This window comes from Phaenicophaeus curvirostris, chromosome Z (genome assembly GCF_032191515.1).
Source record: "Phaenicophaeus curvirostris isolate KB17595 chromosome Z, BPBGC_Pcur_1.0, whole genome shotgun sequence".
Lineage (NCBI taxonomy): Eukaryota > Metazoa > Chordata > Aves > Cuculiformes > Cuculidae > Phaenicophaeus > Phaenicophaeus curvirostris.
Window position 1 is genome coordinate 62,424,695 of NC_091431.1, and position 19,719 is coordinate 62,444,413.

At 40.5% G+C, this 19,719-nt stretch overlaps 1 protein-coding gene across 1 annotated transcript in view; it reads right to left on the reverse strand.

The window, feature by feature from the left end:
• EGFLAM (EGF like, fibronectin type III and laminin G domains) overlaps positions 1-11,878 on the reverse strand; it is a 73,023-nt gene extending 61,145 nt beyond the window's left edge. Inside the window, exon 1 of the mRNA XM_069880093.1 lies at positions 11,773-11,878. Coding sequence (XP_069736194.1) covers positions 11,773-11,878 — 106 coding nt within the window. The remainder of the gene's footprint in view (positions 1-11,772) is intronic.
• Positions 11,879-19,719: the final 7,841 nt, after the last annotated feature.

Sequence of the window (19,719 nt, forward strand, 5' to 3'; positions counted from 1 at the left end):
AGGCTACCATGTGGGTGGCCACAAGCAAAGCACCTCCTGGGAATGGTCTCCAGCCAGGGCCTGTAAATGATGCACCAGTGTCTCAGGACACTTAATTTTAATTAATTAATTAATGTTCTTAATTTTAAATTAGATTAAAATAATAATAACTGAAAACAGTAATTTTTTAAAATATTCATGAATTGACCATCTGAAAGGATTATAATTTGAAGGTTTTCTTTTAGAATTTTATTTGTATTTTGCATTTCATCTTTTCCTTCCTTTTTAGATGTTTACACTGTCTTGGGGAATGCAGGTAGTCACAGATACCTACAGGTCCTGAAAAAATATACAGACAATGTACCTATACAATCTAGATGCCACAATACAGTAATTCATTCAAGCAAAAACAGATGTTTCATTTCATCTTTACTAGTTTGTGGTTTGGAAAAGTAAAATCTTCATACTACATATTCTGTATGAATATTAATAGTAGGACATAGGCCGGATAAGCAAGATAACCATTTCATAATTTTACTTTTAAATCTCTGTGGGTAACAGCTAAGAGGTGCTGACTGAAAGACACCTAATGTTCCAGGCTGATGTGTCGTCTATTCGTGTTCCGTGAAACAAGTGAAATTTGTTGATGAAATGCTGATTATCACTACTAACATGTCACAATATAAGGAAATAAGAATAAGAAAAACCTCATGAAAGACAATTCAAACTAATTCTAAATTGATGTTTTCAGAAAGAGAAATTCTGGATTTCTATGGCATCAAATATTATTTAATTCCGTTCACTAATTCATTAAAAAAACTGAGTTTTCTTGCAGAATTATTTTACCATTGAAAAAGCTACTTGCAAGAATAAAGTCTGCTCACTCCTAGATGTGAAATAGTCTATAATGTCCTATTCATTCCCACACTGAAACATTGGTGACTTTGTCACAGCTTCTACTGCTTTGCCTTGGCCAGTGCAGAAGAGGAGGTTAGAGGTGGGAAGCCCCATTCCCCTCCTTGTGCTCCTGCCTGGAGCGAGGCTCTTCTCCTGGGAAACCTTGGACTCTGCAGAGAAGAGAAGGAGAGATGAGGGGAGCTCTGCACAGCACACAGTGACTTCTAGGTGTGAAAAGGCAAAGCAGAAACTGATTTTTAAAAAATATTTTTAAAGACCTAGATAATAGAAATTTCTATCTGTGGGTGGTTACTCACTGGAACTGCTTTTAGGAAATCCCTGGTGCTGAAGGTTATTAAAAGTAGAGGACATCATTATCTCTGAGCAAAGGTCCAGTTTATACCTGTCTTGCTCTTGTCTAAAGGAATAGACAGAAATCTCTGGATAATTCCTGCAGGCTTGTGTTTTTAATAACTACTGATCAGAGGCCAGTCTGACTAAGACAAGTGCATACCTGCCTATTCTGTTCCTGCATTTGAGATAATTTGGTGAAATATCCCTCCTCATGGAAATGCTTTCCACTTCCAGTATAAATGTAGCATAGATGCCTGTAAAAAACCAACCAAGACACTCTGCGTGCAAACCTCATGTGCATTCCTGGAAACCTGAGTCAAAATCTAGCACATGCACACCTAAAACTGGTGCTGGATCATGGCTGTCCAACTGCTGTTCCTGCATTCTCCATTGCTCCTTGGCTCTGCAGAGGAAACTGGTAGCCAGGTTCTTAATCCCAGAGAATGGACATCACTGAGGCTCATTCCTCCCTGCTCCAGCCAACAGGATGCTACAATGAAAAACTCAACATTTTTCCCATCTTGGGATTTCCTGTCTGGGCTCAGACCTGACTTATCTATGTGTCCAGTGACCAGGGGGCTCTATCTGGCCATGCCTGCTACCAGGACCCTGCCTGCCCTGTGACTTCCTGCCTAAGCTTCCTGGCTGCTTCATCAGTTTTCAAATAACCTTCTAAAAATGAAGTGTCTGGGAGGTTTAACAGAAATGTTAGAAAGTAGCTGAAATTAAGCAACAGCACCATAACATGTCTGTGCAATGGACTTTAATAATCAGTAGGAACAAACTGGGTGAGAATCAGCATGTCAATAGTATCCCCTGGCATCTCCTACAACCCCATCCTCCTCCACAGTTTTCTATATCAGGACTACACTGGGAACAGCAATCAATTAAAAAGCCACCCAGCTGATGAGCAGCAGCAGCAACAGTGGCCTTCCAGCCAGGCACCCCACCTGGTTTGCACATGCTGCCTAGGTAAGACAGACCTAGTGAGCCACAAAACTCTGCACCCACAAAAAACTCTTGTCACCCCGGGATGTTGTTTCATCCTACCACGGGCAAAAGCAGCAGCTCACTTCTAGCAGCAAGGGCAAGCTCTTGCGTCTATCCTGCCTTGCCAACACCCCACTCCTCTATCCCTCTCCCTCCAGGCATTCCCCTCCATCTTCCTACCGCAGGGCTTCTCTCTCCCCTTTTGCACAAAGTCGAGTGCCATCTAGGAGAACTCAACCCACTTCCACCAGCAGAAAAACAGCCTGTTCTCTTTTCTCTCATGAGTTACACATCAGAGGTGCTAGCAAGCATGAATATCACATGGCACTCTGAAGACTATCAGAAGCAGAAAGAGGAAAACATTAATGAAGCTGACAACACAGTGCTTACAGTGCGTAACTGAGTCTTAAGCTAACATTGTTCTGAAAAGTAATAGTAAAAATAAGGGTAAAAGTCAGCCTACTAAATATTCTGAGCATTTATAACATAGGTAAAATGTGTAAGAGAACAATATACGAAAGACTTCCTATTTATCATCAAAAAATACAGCTTCATTCTATAGATTAAATATATACATATAAATAAAAAGGCCAGTTAAACTGTAAAAATGCCAAATAAATAACTTGAAAATTTCTTTTCCTGTCAATCAATATCACTTAAGGGTATATTTTTCAGGTGTTTGCTACCTAAAACTTATTATCTTCAGACAGAAAAAACTGACAATCATACATATATTATGGACACACACAAGAAAAAAACATTCAAGTATAAAGAGAAGAAAGCTGACCATGTTGCCCACAAAAAATATATAAGGTGAAGACAGGACACACAGCATCTGGGGTTCCCACAATCCCTACAAGTAATGAGGAATTGTTTTGAAGCTCATTGTTGGTGGACACGAAGGATCAGATCACGCCCCAGAGAGTACCATGAAAATAAACATGTACATTGTTTAACCCTGAAGTTTCTGCCCAGGACTCATGTGTCTATACCACTCAATGGTAGTGACCTCCTACTGAGTATCTTTGTACTGATCACAACTAAAGGAAACCCACACATCTCTGTAGAAAGCAGAGTAGTTGGTCCAGTTGTTGTTGTTAGTTCATGACAGGGTGAAGGACAGCTCAAAGGCAGCTAAATGTGAAAGCAGAAATAGACATTTCTGAGAGATACTTAAGACACTCTGCAAAATCACGGAAAGAGTGAGGCTGGAAGGCACCTCTGGAGATCACCTAGTCCAAACCCCTATGCAGACCAGGCTCAACTGTAACTGCTTGCTCAAGACATTGCCTAGTGGGTTTTGAGTACCTCCAAGGATGGAGACTCCATAACTTTTCCATGCAAGTTCTAGGTCACCCTCACTGTAAAAAAAAAAAAAAAAAATTTTTTCATATGTTTAAATGGAATTTTCTGTGTTTGTCTCACTGTCTCCTGCAGTCAGCAAACTTCTCCATTCACCAGCAGTATCAGTAACAACTACAGAACACAGAACAAATTATTTGTCTCTATTAAGTTACTGAAATAGATGTGTTTTTTAAACTCTAATGACTGCACTAATTTAGTGTGAGACACTGCAGTGTATCTGAAGAGCCAGTAACAAGCAGAGGGATGTAAAAGCTGGGAGAATTACTGGGAGAGACTAAACCCTCTTTGCTGCTGTTCTCATAGTTGACAATGAGACATGGAAATACATCTCAGTGAAAAGATCAGATACGTAAGGGAACAAGCAGTGAGTGATCCAGGCACACTTATGATGTCTATAAAGCTAGTATTTAATCCTCCATAATTCTCTCAAAGTGTTCCCTCCTCCACTGCCACACTGACTTCTGCAGCCTGCAGAGTTCGACCCTTTGGCTCCAGCTCCTACCAGGGCTGCCTCCCCATACAAGCCATGCCCTTCTCTTGACCTCATTCTTTTAGCCTTTCTGCCCATTGTAGGTGCCATCCAGTCCTTTGTCCAGAAGCGACTGGAAGAACCTCTTACATTACAGAGGTTTTTTCTTCCACCCTCTCTATCACCACTTCTTCTTATGACTCAACAGAAATAAATGGCTTGAAGGGTCTCATCTCAGCTTACTAAGTAATTTAGCACATATATGGAGAGAGCTGCAATTCTTTACTGCATAGTTCAACATACCATAGCCATTATGACTGTTCAGTTAAGAATAGCAACCTGTGCACAATTGGTTTATGTGGGAATTGTAATGTCAGGGAACAAGAACTAAAAATGCCAGCAGGACACTGGTCTCTGAGCATGGCTGGAGTACCAGCTGCAATGCCACCATTTCTGTCAACAGTTATCTTCATAAAAAGCCTGCTTATTTTTAGAAACACGTTGCATTCTCCTGTGATTATCTAGAAAGCAGAATATGAAACAGAGGTCACAGTTCTGTTACAAGTAACAAATTCTGGCTTCTGCGGTCTCTAATTAAACCACAAAAGTTTTGGTCCTAGACCATTACTTTCCATCATTTGCAGTTTGACAGGTTTTGTTCATGTTTTTTTTCCTAAGATGATCTTCTTGTTGAAATTTCCCATGCATGAAAGAGTTTAACTTCAGTGAAATTCTCTGTAATCTTTGCCCATAGTTTTAGGGTTTTTTTCAGAAGATTTTTAAGCTCAGCAATACAAACCGAGCCTTGGTTTAAAACTTTATGTGAGCAATAATGCTTCTGACACATCAGAAGAATCAGAATGATTTCTGTATTTGAAAGCGGCATGCTCAACATTTACATGATGCTCATTTCCGCTCATTTTAGAAAAACAATTCAAACTGCAAGTTCCAAATGTACACAGGTGTTGATATTTTACTCTACCATCATTTTCACAGATGCCAGTAATTTTAAGTTACTTTAAAAATTGAGAGAGGTGTGAAAAATAATCTGGTTTCAGATTCTTTCAGCCTCAAATATCTTTCTGTGTGGGTTTTACCAAACTGACTATTCTCTGAGGATGTGGGGAAACTCAGAAGTGATTGGAGTCTGCTTCTCAGAAGAACTGCTCTCAACACAGCTGCTATCTGCACTTTTTTTTTTTAAAAAAGTATTTATTAACTTATAAGGTTAATACATATAAGGGGAAAGACACCCTAATCACCATTTGATGACATACCCAGAAAGCCAAGTGCAGAATATATTAGCACCTTCACATGGTTTAACTCTCCTAGCTCTGAAAATCACCCAGGATAACTTTTGCCAGTAGTTCAATGAAAGATCTTTTAAAGAAAGCAAATTCAGTACATTTTGACTACGCAACTACGTGGCCATCAAGTCATTAACAGGAGAAGGGATATCTCCCACAGCCCCATAGCTGTCCGCTTCCTTTTGAATAAAAGGCTCTCAGAGTCAATATTGTGTCAATTTCTTTTCCATCGGAGGCCAATATCCTGAGGAGCATTCCTCATGAGTAGTCTTTACTTCTGGCTGTAATTACACTGGGCTCAATGGAAGAACTGGTGTGAACTTGGTGTATTTCACACTATACACCTCTCACCTGGAGAGTTTTATGGATCATCACACACCGCATCATTATCTAGGTCTAAGTTAGTTGTTTGGTTGTGATGGAGCTTTCCTCCTAAGTCTCCAATTTTCAGTGGCTTATGCCCTCCTGAAGCACTTACTTTCAAAGATTAACTTGGCTGTGCTTGTTCTCAGTTCAGTGGCTCTGAAAAATAACATTCATCTTTTGCTGTAGTTTGGATGTTCGTGTTACATGATAGAACCAATTTGGTTTTCATGTGTAAGCATCTTCACTAAAAACAAAAAATAAAAGGAAATAAAATCTTGCCTATTTTTACCCAAAAGTATTTCCTTTCAGTTGGAATTAAATAAGAACATGTTTTGGGGTTTGTTTAATTTGTGTGAGGGGAGTTTAGACAGATCACTTGTTCACACATAAAATCATCATGAAATTTTGTTCAAGCTCACATAACTAACATAGTCACCTGCGAGCCCTTGGTTTAGAAAATCTTCCATTACACAATCACAGACCAGTGTTGCACATTCATTGATAAATATGGCACCAAATTGTACATTCTTTAATATATGAAATAAAGTCTGAAAAGACCTCTTCATGATGATTTACCCAGATTACAGGTATCTTTGATATATTTTAATGATTTTCTATAGCCTTTTATTTTAGTGTTTCACTTCATTGTAGTACGAAAGTTTTGTAAAGCTCCTGTCAGTCCTGCTTTGAATCTCCATCATGAAGCAATAACGTTAGTCATATTTTTTTTTTTTTATTTTCAGTAAGACCACATTAAAGGGATATAAGCAGAATCAGGCACAACATTGAGACTCATTATAAGTATGATCTTAAGAATGGGAAAGTTGCAAGTATACACTCAGCTATCAATTTAGTTTGTGGAGCAATGAAGAGACTTTATCCACTGAAGTCTTCCATTTTAAGATCACAGGCTACTGTCCTTCTCCTCAGGACATCTTCCGGGTGACTGACACCAGCACCTGAAGGGGGCACACAAGAAAGCTGGGGGCGTATTTTTTACAAGGCTAGTGTAGTGGTAGAACTTGGGGCAATGGGTATAAACTGGAGAGGGGCAAAGGGTATAAACTGGAGAAGGGCAGATTTAGATCATACAAAAGGAGGACTTTCTTCATGATGAGAGTGGTGAGCCACTGGCACAGGTTGCCCAGGGAAGCTGAGGATACCCGATCCCTGGAGGTGTTCAAGATCAGGTTGGAAGGGGCCTTGGGCAGCCTGATCTAGTGGTACGTATCCCTGCCTATCACAAGTGAGTAGTAACTTGATGATCCTTACAGTGCTTTCCAACCCAAACTATTCTATGATACTATGATTTTCTGGACACTCAGAATCTTTGGCACTAAATTTAAGAAGGTGAATCGGATCACCAGATATGCTCACTCCTAACAAGCTTGTACACAGTACACAGTGCCATGCCTTGTCTAGTCCAGTGTCACTGTGTATTTGCCAGGGAAAAAGAGAGTGTTTTTTGTTGCAAGGCATGCTGGAACATACGGAAGCATTCACCTATGTATTATTACTAAGGTGATGCCTAGCAGCCTTGACTGAAACTGGGGTACAGCTGTGCTGAGTACAGAAGTCCTGTTACTGTCTAATGTGGCATGGTTGGAAAAGCACAAAACCACAAAGCTACTCTGACCCATTTTGAAAACTGAAAACATGGCCAGGGAAGGACAGGCAAACCCTCAAAGTAAGTCTGTGACAGCCTCAGGACAGAAAGATTTCCCAAGCCTCACTCTAGTGACTTAACCCCTGTCCCATCACTGGGAGTCCCAATATCTGGAATAGGTATAATTCCGCTGATTTTTAAAAATGTATGGGCTAATTTTACTGCTGAACAGTGGCAGAAACTAAAACAGTAGTTTTAGAAATAGTATTGGCAAAACGGTGCCCAAGAAAAACATTTACCAAAAGTGTCATTTTACAGAGGAAGATAAGTGAATTCAAGATGTGAAGGACAGAACCTATTTTGCTGCGAATAAGACTACCTAAAATGAGAAAACATATTTCCAAATGATTGATTACCAGTGACATAGAGAGTATGCTCAAGTGAAATAATTCAGGGCCTCCCCATTGCTGCCTCAGAGGGTTTTAGGGGAATGCTTGTAACTGCACGATGTGGTGATGGGATTGATCAGCGCTAGCAGGATTTACCAAGAGGTGGGCACCTCAAGTAAAGCAAGTTCAATCAAAACAAAAATGTCACACAGCATTGTGACACAACTTACACTCGAATGCTATAAACAACATACATATGTAAGTAGTGCTTGATTGATTTTATTGGTGTCGAAGACATCAAACAGTGCTGCCTGACAGCCCATGTGTCTGAAACAATAAAATAATTATATTAATCTTCCCCAAATAAATTATTCACATCTTCTTTATTAATTTTAGCTCACAGACACACATCATCTCTACCAGCTCTGCAGATCTGGTGCTAGGAATCATTCAGCTTCAGACTCATTCCTTTCCTCAGACACTTCGCTTTCAGCACCACCTCAACCTCACACCTGCATGCTTTACATGCAGAATTTATTATGTCAGTGTATCACAACTTATTCTATTGTTCATCAAAAAAATGTAATATCTAAAAATCTCAAATATGCAGTTTCTTTCCCAAAGACAGTTACATTTTCCTCAACTGTAGACCTGTATTTTGACCTGTTTTGATACCCAAAGAGGACTAAACTTGAAAAACTGTTCCATATCCAGCAGCTCTTATAATAGCCAGATTTTCTAAAGAATTCCAAGTATAACAGTGCCAAGTTCTTAGGGAAAAAAAGTCATTTACTGCAGTGTTGACCAGGAAGCTGGGCTCCTTTGAAAATCTGGCCCTGATACGCAATGCTCTTGTAAAGTCTTCAGACTTTAACCGGTCTGATTCCTCCAGCATTTACTCATAAATTCAGTGATGTCTACCATCACAGACATCTGGGAAATAGATACAACACGAGCCCAAATCTTTGTTTATATTAGTTGGCAAGCATAATATTTTTGAAAATTGAAAAAGGGAGGGGGAAAAAGATTCCTAAGCATTAGATATGAATATTTTACTTTCTCCAAGCACATCAACTCAACAGTTTTAATATTTTACAGGGCACTGGAACTTTACACTAGAAAGGTAACAATGCAACATGTGCAACAAGTTGATGCAATGAACATCCATGAGAAATCAGCTAAGTGGTCTGCTCTTTCCCCTGTTATTCTCTAAAATTATAGAACCATTAAAATTCAATATTATTGTGTTTATACTAGTAATAGTATTACACATTGGGGGCTAGGTCTAGGCTTTCCAGTTTTCAAAGAGTTGACTGACACTTGGAACAGAAACAGTAAAAATACTTTTGCAGAGGGCAAAAGCAAGAAAACAATGTGAAAGCAGCAGCACAACTGCCAGATTCGAGGACTACAAGATTTACAGAATCCCAGCTTAATCTGTTCCCAACTACGCTATTCACCACACGGTGTCTAAGGATTTGTTTTAAGTCCTTCCCAAAGCGCCTGTTATCCCATTTCCTTGTCTCCAACAAACGTATCATGTAACTGTAAATAAATGTTCAAAGGACTTCAGCGGTCATCAGGATGTTTCAAGTTTGACAGTTTTTTTCCTGAAGGTTAATTTAAGAAGTTACATTTGTGAACATTTTACTATGTGGTTTATTTTTAACTTAGCAGGCAGATTTCTTACTCTGCTGCTTTCTTGGGATTACAAAATTGATCCTTATAGGGTGAGCACCAAACGAAAAACCTAGAGAAATGGAGATGCATTTTACTAGCTTTTTTTTTTTCTTTTTGACCCACAGGACTTCCTAGTTAGTTCCCATTATCAAAGATGAACTGGGGTTTTTATCACTTCTCTTTTAATACAACCTTCTGCATTCACCTCAGTTACAATTCCTGTACAAGTCTCACTTCTATTGCTATTAAAAGGGCAAAGTGAAAAGCAAAACTAAAATCTTAAAGCAATTCTTACTCTCTTACCTCTTCTTCACTTATTACTTCAGGATGTGCGAGCAAATGACAGTTCCCTTTCATTCTTAACTGCCCAGAATGCAATACACCACAGAAGAAGGCAGAGATGTGTGTTGCCTGGAGCTATACCTGTTCTCAGTATTTTGACAGCAACATTCCATGGTAGAGATCTAGCTGTGGGACTCGTGGAAGCTCACAATTCCAACAGCCCTTGGCAGAATGCATATGGGATTTAAATCATATATATTGCTACACACAAACTGAGGGACTTCCCTCTTCAACTCTTGTGCCAAGTGGATTTTCAAATGTTTGCACAGATTTTGAAAAAAATGTTCCTATATAAAATTGAGAACTTCTTATACAGCAAAAGAAGTACAAAAGGAATGACTGAATCAGCCAGTGAACCTGAAATTAAAAAAAAAAAAGCTATAAAAATAAATGAAGATGCACAGGTAACAAAAGTAAGGGAAATACAATATTAGTGTATTATTTCATCTTCTCCACAAATAGTACAAATAAATTGTTTCCAAGCTTTGAATTGTTTTTATTTAATGCACAGGAATACCTTTTCCCTAGGTTTGTCATTCTGCTGTGATTAGAGGCAATATGTTTGCCTATATGGTAGAAAAATCTTTTCAATATTTAAGTGTTTCCATCCCTAGCTTCACATATCTGGTATTTTAATGCAAGCTACTAATCATCTCATTCACAACTATTGTCTGCCTAGTTTCCTCAAGTATTTCATGGTAACTATTACGATAACAAAGGATCATGGGACTAGATCCCTAAGACACAAGGTCAGACCAGCAAAATTAGCCATCTGTCCAGTAAGGGCTTTAAGCTAAGGCTGTATTTAAGTATTAACTTTCCAACTGTATAGATATTTGCTTTTTTTTCTCACAAGTGAACACACAGTACTGATTCTAAAAAGGAGCAATAAAAATCTTTTAATACTGTGAAATATATATAAAAAGAGGCTGAAGCAGCAAACAATTTATGAGCTGAAGCAGAGTTTGCTGGAGTTGTTAAGGTTTTCCATTGATTTAATCACAGTGAACTCAGTAATAAAAATTCCAGGGTAGTCGTAGCATTTGAGGCAGAGTTTGACATCAGTATTTTCTGTTAGCACCACAATTTTTTAAGTATGCAAAATGTCAAAGTTCTCTATGCACTGTGTTCCGCCTCACTGTCTACATTTCACCTTACTGTTTCATACACTGCAGACTGCACAGACTGTAAAAGCTGCTCAGAGTCCCGTTTTTTAACTTCCAAACACTAAGGACCATGTACCACCATGATCAACGTGCATAAGCCCACAACAGCCACGGGAACTCTCCTTCTTAGAATCAATAGGTTGGAAAGGACCCACTGCATCATCGAGTCCAACCATTGCCATCAGCCATTAAATCATGTTCCTGAGCTCCTTGTCTACCCATCTTTTGAACACCTCCAGGGATGGGGACTCAACCACCTCCCTGGGCAGCCTCTGCCAGTGCCCAATGACCCTTTCTGTGAAACATTTTTTCTTGATGTCCAGCCTAAGGAGGAGTGGTGGTGATGTCACAGGTAACATTCAGCCAGAAGCAGGACCTTGAAGAACCCCACATCACACTTGATGCAGAATAACTTCATGTTTTTATGAAATTATTCTTCTCTGGAGATTTTTTTTCTTTCACTTTTACTACTCCATTGCTTACTTGCTACCACACGCCTAAAAGTCACGAAGCACCGACTTTCTGGAAGCCCCGACTTTCTGGAAGCCCCTGGCTGGTACAGGGGCTCACCTGGCTCCTAACTCTGCTCAGGCAGCATCACAGGTTTATGAGCTGCGAGGAGAACGGACCAAATCTGCTAGCTCCCTCCTCGGGTCCTGGAAACTTCGCCGAGCGAAACCGGGAACGGGTGCAGCACAAGGAGGAAAAACGCATAGCGCGGCGATTCCCGCAGCCTCGACGGCACCCGGAGCATCCCCCGCCTCCAACAGCCCGGGGCGCGGCGGGAGGACCAGCGGGGAAGGGAAGGGACCGTCGAACTCACACACACACACAGAGGAAAGAAACCAAACCCATGTCCTACCCTGCCGGCGGGCGACGCTCCTCCGCGGCAGCGCCGCGCACCCCGCGCACCAAGCCAGGAGCAGCAGCGAGACGAGGCGGCGGCCGGAGCCGCCCGGCAGCTCCATGGTCCCCGGGGCAGGAGCGGCGCAGCTCACACCCGCGCCGGGCAGGGAAGGGGAAGGAAGAGGAGCGGGGGAGGAGGAGGAGGACGGGCCCTTTGATGGGATTACCGCCGCCCGCGGTGGCGCTGGGCTCGGCTCGGCGCCTCCCCCGTCGCGACGCAGCCCCCGCCCCGGCAGAGGGGGTCGAGGCGTCCCCAGAGTGGGGACCCCGCGGTGTCCCCTCCCGGGGCTGTGTGACATCCCTCCGTCATCACCCCGTGCGAGGGGGACGCCTTCGGGTCCCTCCCGTCCCGCAGCTCGGCTGCCTCTTTCCCCTGTGGGCGTTGACTTTGACATTTGGGTTCATGGTTTCTTCCTTTCCTCCCTGTTTTCTCTGGCAGGGATGGGGTTGAAGTCAGACAGCCAAGTCCTGGGGTGAGGGCAGAGCTCGGGGAAGGATTCAGCGAGGAAGTCGTTACTGACTTAAGAGGATAAATTAAGTTTAATCTCCCCCCAGATGGAGGCTGAGACCTATCCAGCCACTCAGACTAATATAGAAACCCTTGTGGGGATTAGAAGGGATGGCGAGGGCTCGGGGAGGAAGGCAAGGGGAAGCCACGGTGACTGAGGATCCCAAGAAAATACAAGAAAGGAGGAGCAAGAAGGAGCCCAAAGCATCCCTTCAGAGAAATATAGTGTCGGTGGGACAAAAGACCAAATCTGTTTGGTCCAGTTTCCCATCTTTGACATTTAACAGGCAGGAGAACGTGCAAGAAACTTTGTATTAGGCAGATGTGGGATTATCTGCCCTCTACTTTAGGTCTCATCCTAATCTCAGTTTGTTAGAGATCAGTTTAAATCCTGAAACATCAGACTTGTTTTGTCTTGAGGGTTTGTGTGGGCTTTGTTTTGGAAATGAGCTTCGTTTGTTTGTTTTGCTGTTCATTTTGATAACTTTGAATGGGTTTGATGTCCATATAAATTATGCATGTTTATACAGTCCCTTTTTGGGTTTTATTAAATTTGTAACACTGATACTCTGTTCAATGAGTTCCAGGCTGTAATTTTATGACATGTGAGGGAAAAAACTGGAGGTGACCAGAGGATAAGCTGCCTCTCTGTGGAACAATGCTGAGACAGGATAATAAGGAAAGCTGTACCCTTTCAGGGTATGAGAGAAGACAAGGAAATAGTGATGAAGTCCGTTTGGACAGAAGATCAGAGGAAGGGAGTTGGAGCCCCTATCTTGTAAAACCATTGAGTGTACCTCGGGGAGAATTTGGAGCAGGAAATCAAAGTCTTCACAGGAGATGGTGGAGACAACCCTTGCATCTATCCAGGACAAGGCAAGGAAACAGAAACCTGGGTGTCTTAGAAAGGGCAGCATGAGAGTTTCAGAATGATCCTTACCAGACGAGCATGCTCAGAGATTCGGGAATTAGAGATGAGAGGTAGTTCATTTAGCATATTTGAGATGCCAGTGCTGTTCTTCTCACACCCTTATCATCCTGCCTTCGCAGAGCTGGGGGAACTGCAGTACACGTGGGAGAAGTGCAGAGCTCATGGCAGGAATTCCTGGCTGGGTCAGTGACTGAAGTGCATTGTGTAACTGCAGTTAAGAAGGCAGAGACACCACATTTGCCCACAAGTCACGTGGGACTGCTCACTTACTGGTTAAAGATGGCAGAAAGATCATGGCCAGGGGTGGAGAAAAACCATCAAATTCTTTTATACATGGTCCAAAAAGTTGTTACTTGTACAGTGTTCTGCCATGAAATACATCCCTAGTTCTGTTTTAATTCTTCCTTGACTTCCTTCCTTCCTTCCTTCTCACTACTTGGTCTCCAGCGTATTCTTTCCTCTGGCTTTCTTTCCTGGCAGGACTCATATTGGCCACTGGTGTAGTTTGTCTCCACTCTCACATACATCTTTCTACAAAAGTCTGTATGTTGTTTAAGTAGTAGTCAGGCATATTGAGTCAAAATTGATTGGATCACAACAGTTCATACTGCTGAGTTGCAAGCAGTTGTAAGATTCAGATATATTTTTTTAAATTTTAATTACGGTTTTGTAAGATTAACTCTTCAGCCTTTTGCTAGGAAGGAGTGGGATATTCAGTTCTGGGTGCCTGGATAGATGTCCTTCTTGAAATCCCACTAGCAAAGGTAATCCATCACAAGTCCATTTGATTCCCTCTAAATAGTAGAATGAATCTCAGTGGCTTTCTCAGTGGTAAGGTTTTTACACTCATTGACTAAGTCCCAGTTGTCTTCCAGTAGCTTACTGTTTAACACAAATAGAATCATAAAATCACTTAGTTTGGAAAAGACCTTCAAGGTCATCACAACTGTTAACCTAACACTGGCAAGTCCACCACTAAACCATGACCAAAGCACCACATCTACCATCTTTTAAATACCTCCAGAGACACTGACTCAACCACTGCCATGGGCCGCCTGTCCCAGTGAAGCCTTTTGGTGAAGACTTTTTTTCTTAATATCCAGTCTAAGGATAACACTTGGCATACATTTGTTACTGCAACCTGGCTCCAGAGGGAGAAGCATTTTAGCGGAGTATCTAGAATTAAAACTTAGAATTAGATTTAAAAGACAAATGTATGCTTTACTGTTCATTGATCTAGGAGACAGCAAAAGGAGTGAAGTGTATCACATACTTCTGACAGTCCTGAGGTTTGGGAGGACTTCATTTGTCAGTTTCAGACCAGCTTCTGAGAGACATTCTCTTCTTACGGATGAAAAAATTACTTTTATCATGGAGGATTCTGCTATGCCAGAGGAGCACACCGTGGCTGTGTACTCATCCAGTTTCTTCTCCTTGTGCTCACCTGAAACTTGTTTAGTTTGAATTGAGCTCCAATCCGTGGTCCCTGATTGTATCCAGCCTTGGAGACACCTCTGTGCCAGTGATGAGATTTTTTTTTGCCATTGAAAGTATGTCAATCTGTAAACTATCCATCATGTGTCTGGTGGTTGTATATAATTGTTGATAAGGACTGAAACAAAATTGTTCAAAGTCTGTAAGCCTAGGCACATAGTAGTGATAGGGGCAGATTTTCATCATTATCTAGTGAACATACTCCGCTGGGGAAGAGACCAGCTAACACATCACATGAATTTGGATATACCAGACCTGTGTTGAGGTCAAATATTCCATCCTTTCTCCCATACCATGGCTATGGGAAGGAACTGAGCTCCAGCCTACATAGTTTCCTACTCTGGGAAGCAAAGGGATGTAACACAGAGCAGAGAGTTTTTCCTTCATATCTCTTCTCAGAGAGGCAACACATATTCCCTCTCTGTACATACAGGAACAGGAATGCAAGGAATGATGTTCTGGGCAGGCAGGAAAAGCATTCTCTCATACTTCTGTGTACCCAGACCCCTCTAAAAGCTTTATATCCAGAAGTGCTGACCTGATTCAGCTTGCAACTGCATTATACCAGCATGTCACGTGTGATTTGCAAGTGCTGAAATCAAGAGCCACCCCTTTTATTTAAAAAAGCAACAGACAAAAATAAAATGAACTTAAGGAATCAGATGTTCTAATGTAGATGTAACATTCCTTTTAGGTTTCAGAGGTCCAGCACAACATGACTTCACTATCTGGGTAAATGTCACAGTTGGGACATCAAGTCTCATGATGAAACAAACTGGTTTTAACAGATATCTAGACCATTATTCAATCATAGTAAAAAGTAGATCCCTACAATTATTTTCAACACTTGATGTTAAAATAAATCACTGAGGAAACAGTTTGCTGTTAAAGAAGCTGAAGCAGGATGTTTACTGTAAAGCTGTTTGGTAAAAGTGAGGAATCCTTTCTCTGCGGCTAGTTAAGCGAGCAGATGGGAAGACTGGAGAGCATAGGAGTCCGACCAGTGAGTCAGCAGGCTTTTCCACTGTGATTCACTGGGGAGTGGAGCGGGTTGGAAGCCTGGACAAGGGAAAGCCACATCTTTGCCTTGGGGATTGTCTTCACTTGAAAGATATTTGGGGTAAAAGGAGTGTGTGAATCTACAGCATCTTCCAGAGTAGCTCCATATGTGAACACAGTTATTCCAGAATAACATTAAAAGAAAACCAGTTAAGAAGTCTTTAGAGGTAAATGTATCATTTATAATGAAATGGGTTATTTTATGCCTTTGTAGTTCTTTTTATGATGACAGCACAGGGCTGTATTCAGGAAATTAAGAATCCGTACATTTTCAAAATTATGACTGGTGGAGTTTTCTCTCCTTAACTAAAGCTTCAAAAATTTTGGTTTTCTCCCTCTTTTGTTTCCTTCATAATCAGCAACTTTTTAAATGACAAACTCTGAATATGTGGCATAGTGTCATTTTGCCCATAATCCACTGTAGGTTTTTTGTCAGGAATTTTTTATAGGTTCCTCTTGTAAGAGTGCATAAGCTCTTGACCCTTTAAGGCCCTCTTAGTATACCAAGATCATTTTACCTATTTTACAGTCTTGATATTAATTCAAACATGAGATACTGACTAGAAGTTATATCAATCTAAGTGATATGTAGAATTATATTGAAGTGAGGATTTTTTTCATGACTTCAGTAACTTCATAAATTTATGGGGAAAAAAAGAAGGATCATTAATTTACCAGTTTTCAAATACAAGCCTAATAAATGTGAATGTCACTGAAAAGCAGCAAATGTTATTTTAGCAGGTTTCCTTTAGTTTTATAGTAATAACAAACAAGTCACAGCAACTTGTACCTTATTATAATTTAATTAGAAAACAGTAATGTTTCATGAATGTATGTATTTGTTACTTCTACTGATCATTATAATAAACAATTTTCTAACTGGTAAAGAAAAATAGATAATTACCTTGCAATATAATAGCTGTTTATGTTTATTATCCCATTTATCACTTACAAAATGTCATAGATAGGCATGCAGTATATATTACAATATTCCATCCAAAGTCATAACTCTTCTGAGTTTCCCTCTGGGTTAACTAAGTAGAATGTCTTGAATAGACCTGCTTCTGATTTGCACAGAGGATGGTAACTGGGCATTTTGTTGCCTAGAGCACCAGACAAATATACAACGCATACCTAGAGCACCCTCAAAACTGAACTTTATCCACATGAAAAAAATGGCCCTATAGCTAGCATACATCTTAACAGATCATGAAGGGAGTTCAGGCTGCCCAACATATTCAAGAGCAAGGGTCGTGGAAACTCTGATTTCCCTGAAGAATTGGTAGGATTTCTTCTTTATGACATTATTAGGAAACACGTAAAGGTTAATGTAAATTTAAAATACTTTGTAGTGGTAAAGAGATGAGTTCATCCTGTTAGGTTCTTAACTTGTGACACCATCTACTTATTTTAGATTTGGGTCTGAACTAAGTCATCAAGGCTCTTATCTTCTCCCTGTTTTCCATAAGACAGTCGATGGACCCTAGATTTAATTCATTTTGGGCAAAAAAACCAAAACAAACTCTGCCTGCCATTTACTCATAATTTAATACAGAAACAACTATACAGCAGAGACATACTACACATTTACCCGTGTTAAGTGCTGAAAATATAAGAGCAAACAAAGTCACATCTGTTTTCTGTCTTGTTACATCAATAAATATTTGCCAAATATTTATTCACCAAACTGACAGTTTAAGCTTATAATAGTTCCCAAGATCTCACAGTCTTTCTCTCTTCCATTGTGTCTCATATAGATGTGCTGTGGCGTAGCCAGAAAGGTAATACACATGAGAAATCCATCTTGTTTACTCCTGCAAGCAACAACTGTGCTACAAAGAAGGATCTTTGCTGACCACATCTTCATCAGATGAGAGTTTTGACACTTTTCTTTCTTTGTGCTGTCCCCAGCCTTCTTGCTTCCTACTGTATTCCAGACTGTTTTAATTACATTTCACCAGTTACTTGTTCTATATTGGGGCTTACAAACCCTAGTCATGACTGGCAGTACTACACACAGAGGCAAACAGATAACATACGAATCCTTGTTGTGCCCAAAACTTCCAAGCGTGCAACAAGTAAATGCTGAAAACAAAAGGGAGGAATGGGAGGGCTATGAGCAACTGGAGGGTTGTGAGCAACTGGCAGCCATAGCCCTGCAGTCTTCTGGCCAATATAAACCATTACATTCTTCAATGTTATCTCACTCTCTTGCTTTCACTAATTTTCACTTTTTTGTGTGTCACTTTAGTATTTACCATGTGATATACTGCTCTTTCCTAACACGCTATACATTTTTATTAGTCACAGGATGATACTTTGCCAAGCATCAGCAGTATATTTAAAATTAAGAATTTGTATGCTTTATACTGTTAAAACAATAGGATTATACTGGATAAACATTTAGTGTTCCCTTCTTTAACTTATGGGCCAACTTTATTACTTTGTTTAAAATCAAAAATAAATGCTATTAGCAATGAGCACAACTATTCCTTTGTGCCAGCTCTCCAAAACGGATGTTGCAGTCTATATGTTCAAATCCTTAAGTTTTATCCTGTAAGCTCCTTTTTGTAAATAACATTACTATTTATTACTTGTATACCAAATTATTTTTTACCACATTTTGGTCATGTATTGTAGGATGACAATGTCCCCTGTTAAGCTCCAAAGATCCAAGTAAATTTCACCTCAAGATGGGCAGATTCATGAGCCCAAGGAGTCACTTGAAAACAGAGCTGGCAACATAGAATCATAGAATGGTTTGTGTTGAGAGAGACCTTAAGATCAACTACTTCCAGCTCCCCTGAGACCAGTAGGGACAGATCCCACTAGACCAGACTGCTCAAAACCCCATCCAGCCTGGCCTTGAACACTTCCAGGGATGGAGCATCCAAAGCTTCCCTGGGCAACTTCTTCCACTACCTCACCACCCTCATCATGAACAATTTCATCCTAATGTCTAATCTGAATCTTCCCCCTTCCAATTTAAAGTCATTCCCTCTTCTCCTGTCACTACATGTCCTTGTAAAAAGTCCCTGCCCAGCTTTCTTGTAGCCCCCTTCAGCTACTGGAAGGCTACCCTAAGGTCTCTCCGCAGCCTTCTCTTCTCCAGGCTGAGCAACCTCAACTCTCTCAGCCTGTCCTCATAGCAGAGGTGCTGCAGCCCTCTGATCATCTCCATAGCCCTCCTCTGGACCTGTTTCAACAGTTCAATGTTTTTCTTATGTTAAGGATTCCAGAACTGGACACAGTGCTCCAGAAAGGGTCTCAGGAGAGCAGAATAGAGGGGGAGAATCACCTCCCTCAACCTGCTGGCCGTGCTTACTTTGATGTAGCCCAGGCCAAACCTTACTCTCATTGTTTATGAGAAAGTTCTTGAGTTAGTTTTTCTATCATAGTTGCTTGTGGATTTATAGGCTCCAATTTTAATAACTTTGTTTTTTTGTCTCCTCTTATATTCTATCTTTAGGTCCTGGTAAGGGAGAGAAATTCTTGTTTTAGGCTCAGAGATTTTTTTATATTGACTCTTATTCAACTCACAGAGAAACAACAAAAACAAAGACCCAAATTTAAAAAAATTGGTTACCTAAGAATCTAAGTATTCTTTATTCTAATTATTCTAATATAAGTAACCTAAGAATCTATACTATCATGCATCTCTCTAACCTCTCACCTTCTCACCTCAAGTCAGTATTTGTTACTTTTATTCTTGGTGATTTAACAAAGCATATTCTTGGCTTCTCCTTAACAAGTTAGTTCTTTCCAGACTTCAGACCTTTGGTAAATGTGAGGGAAGGTGACACAAGGAAGAAGTTTTACAAACCCAAATGTTGCTTTAGAAACTCATAAAGTTTGCTTGCACAAAATACTACATCTTCAGTATTTAAAAGTGTCAGACCTGTTGGGGAAAT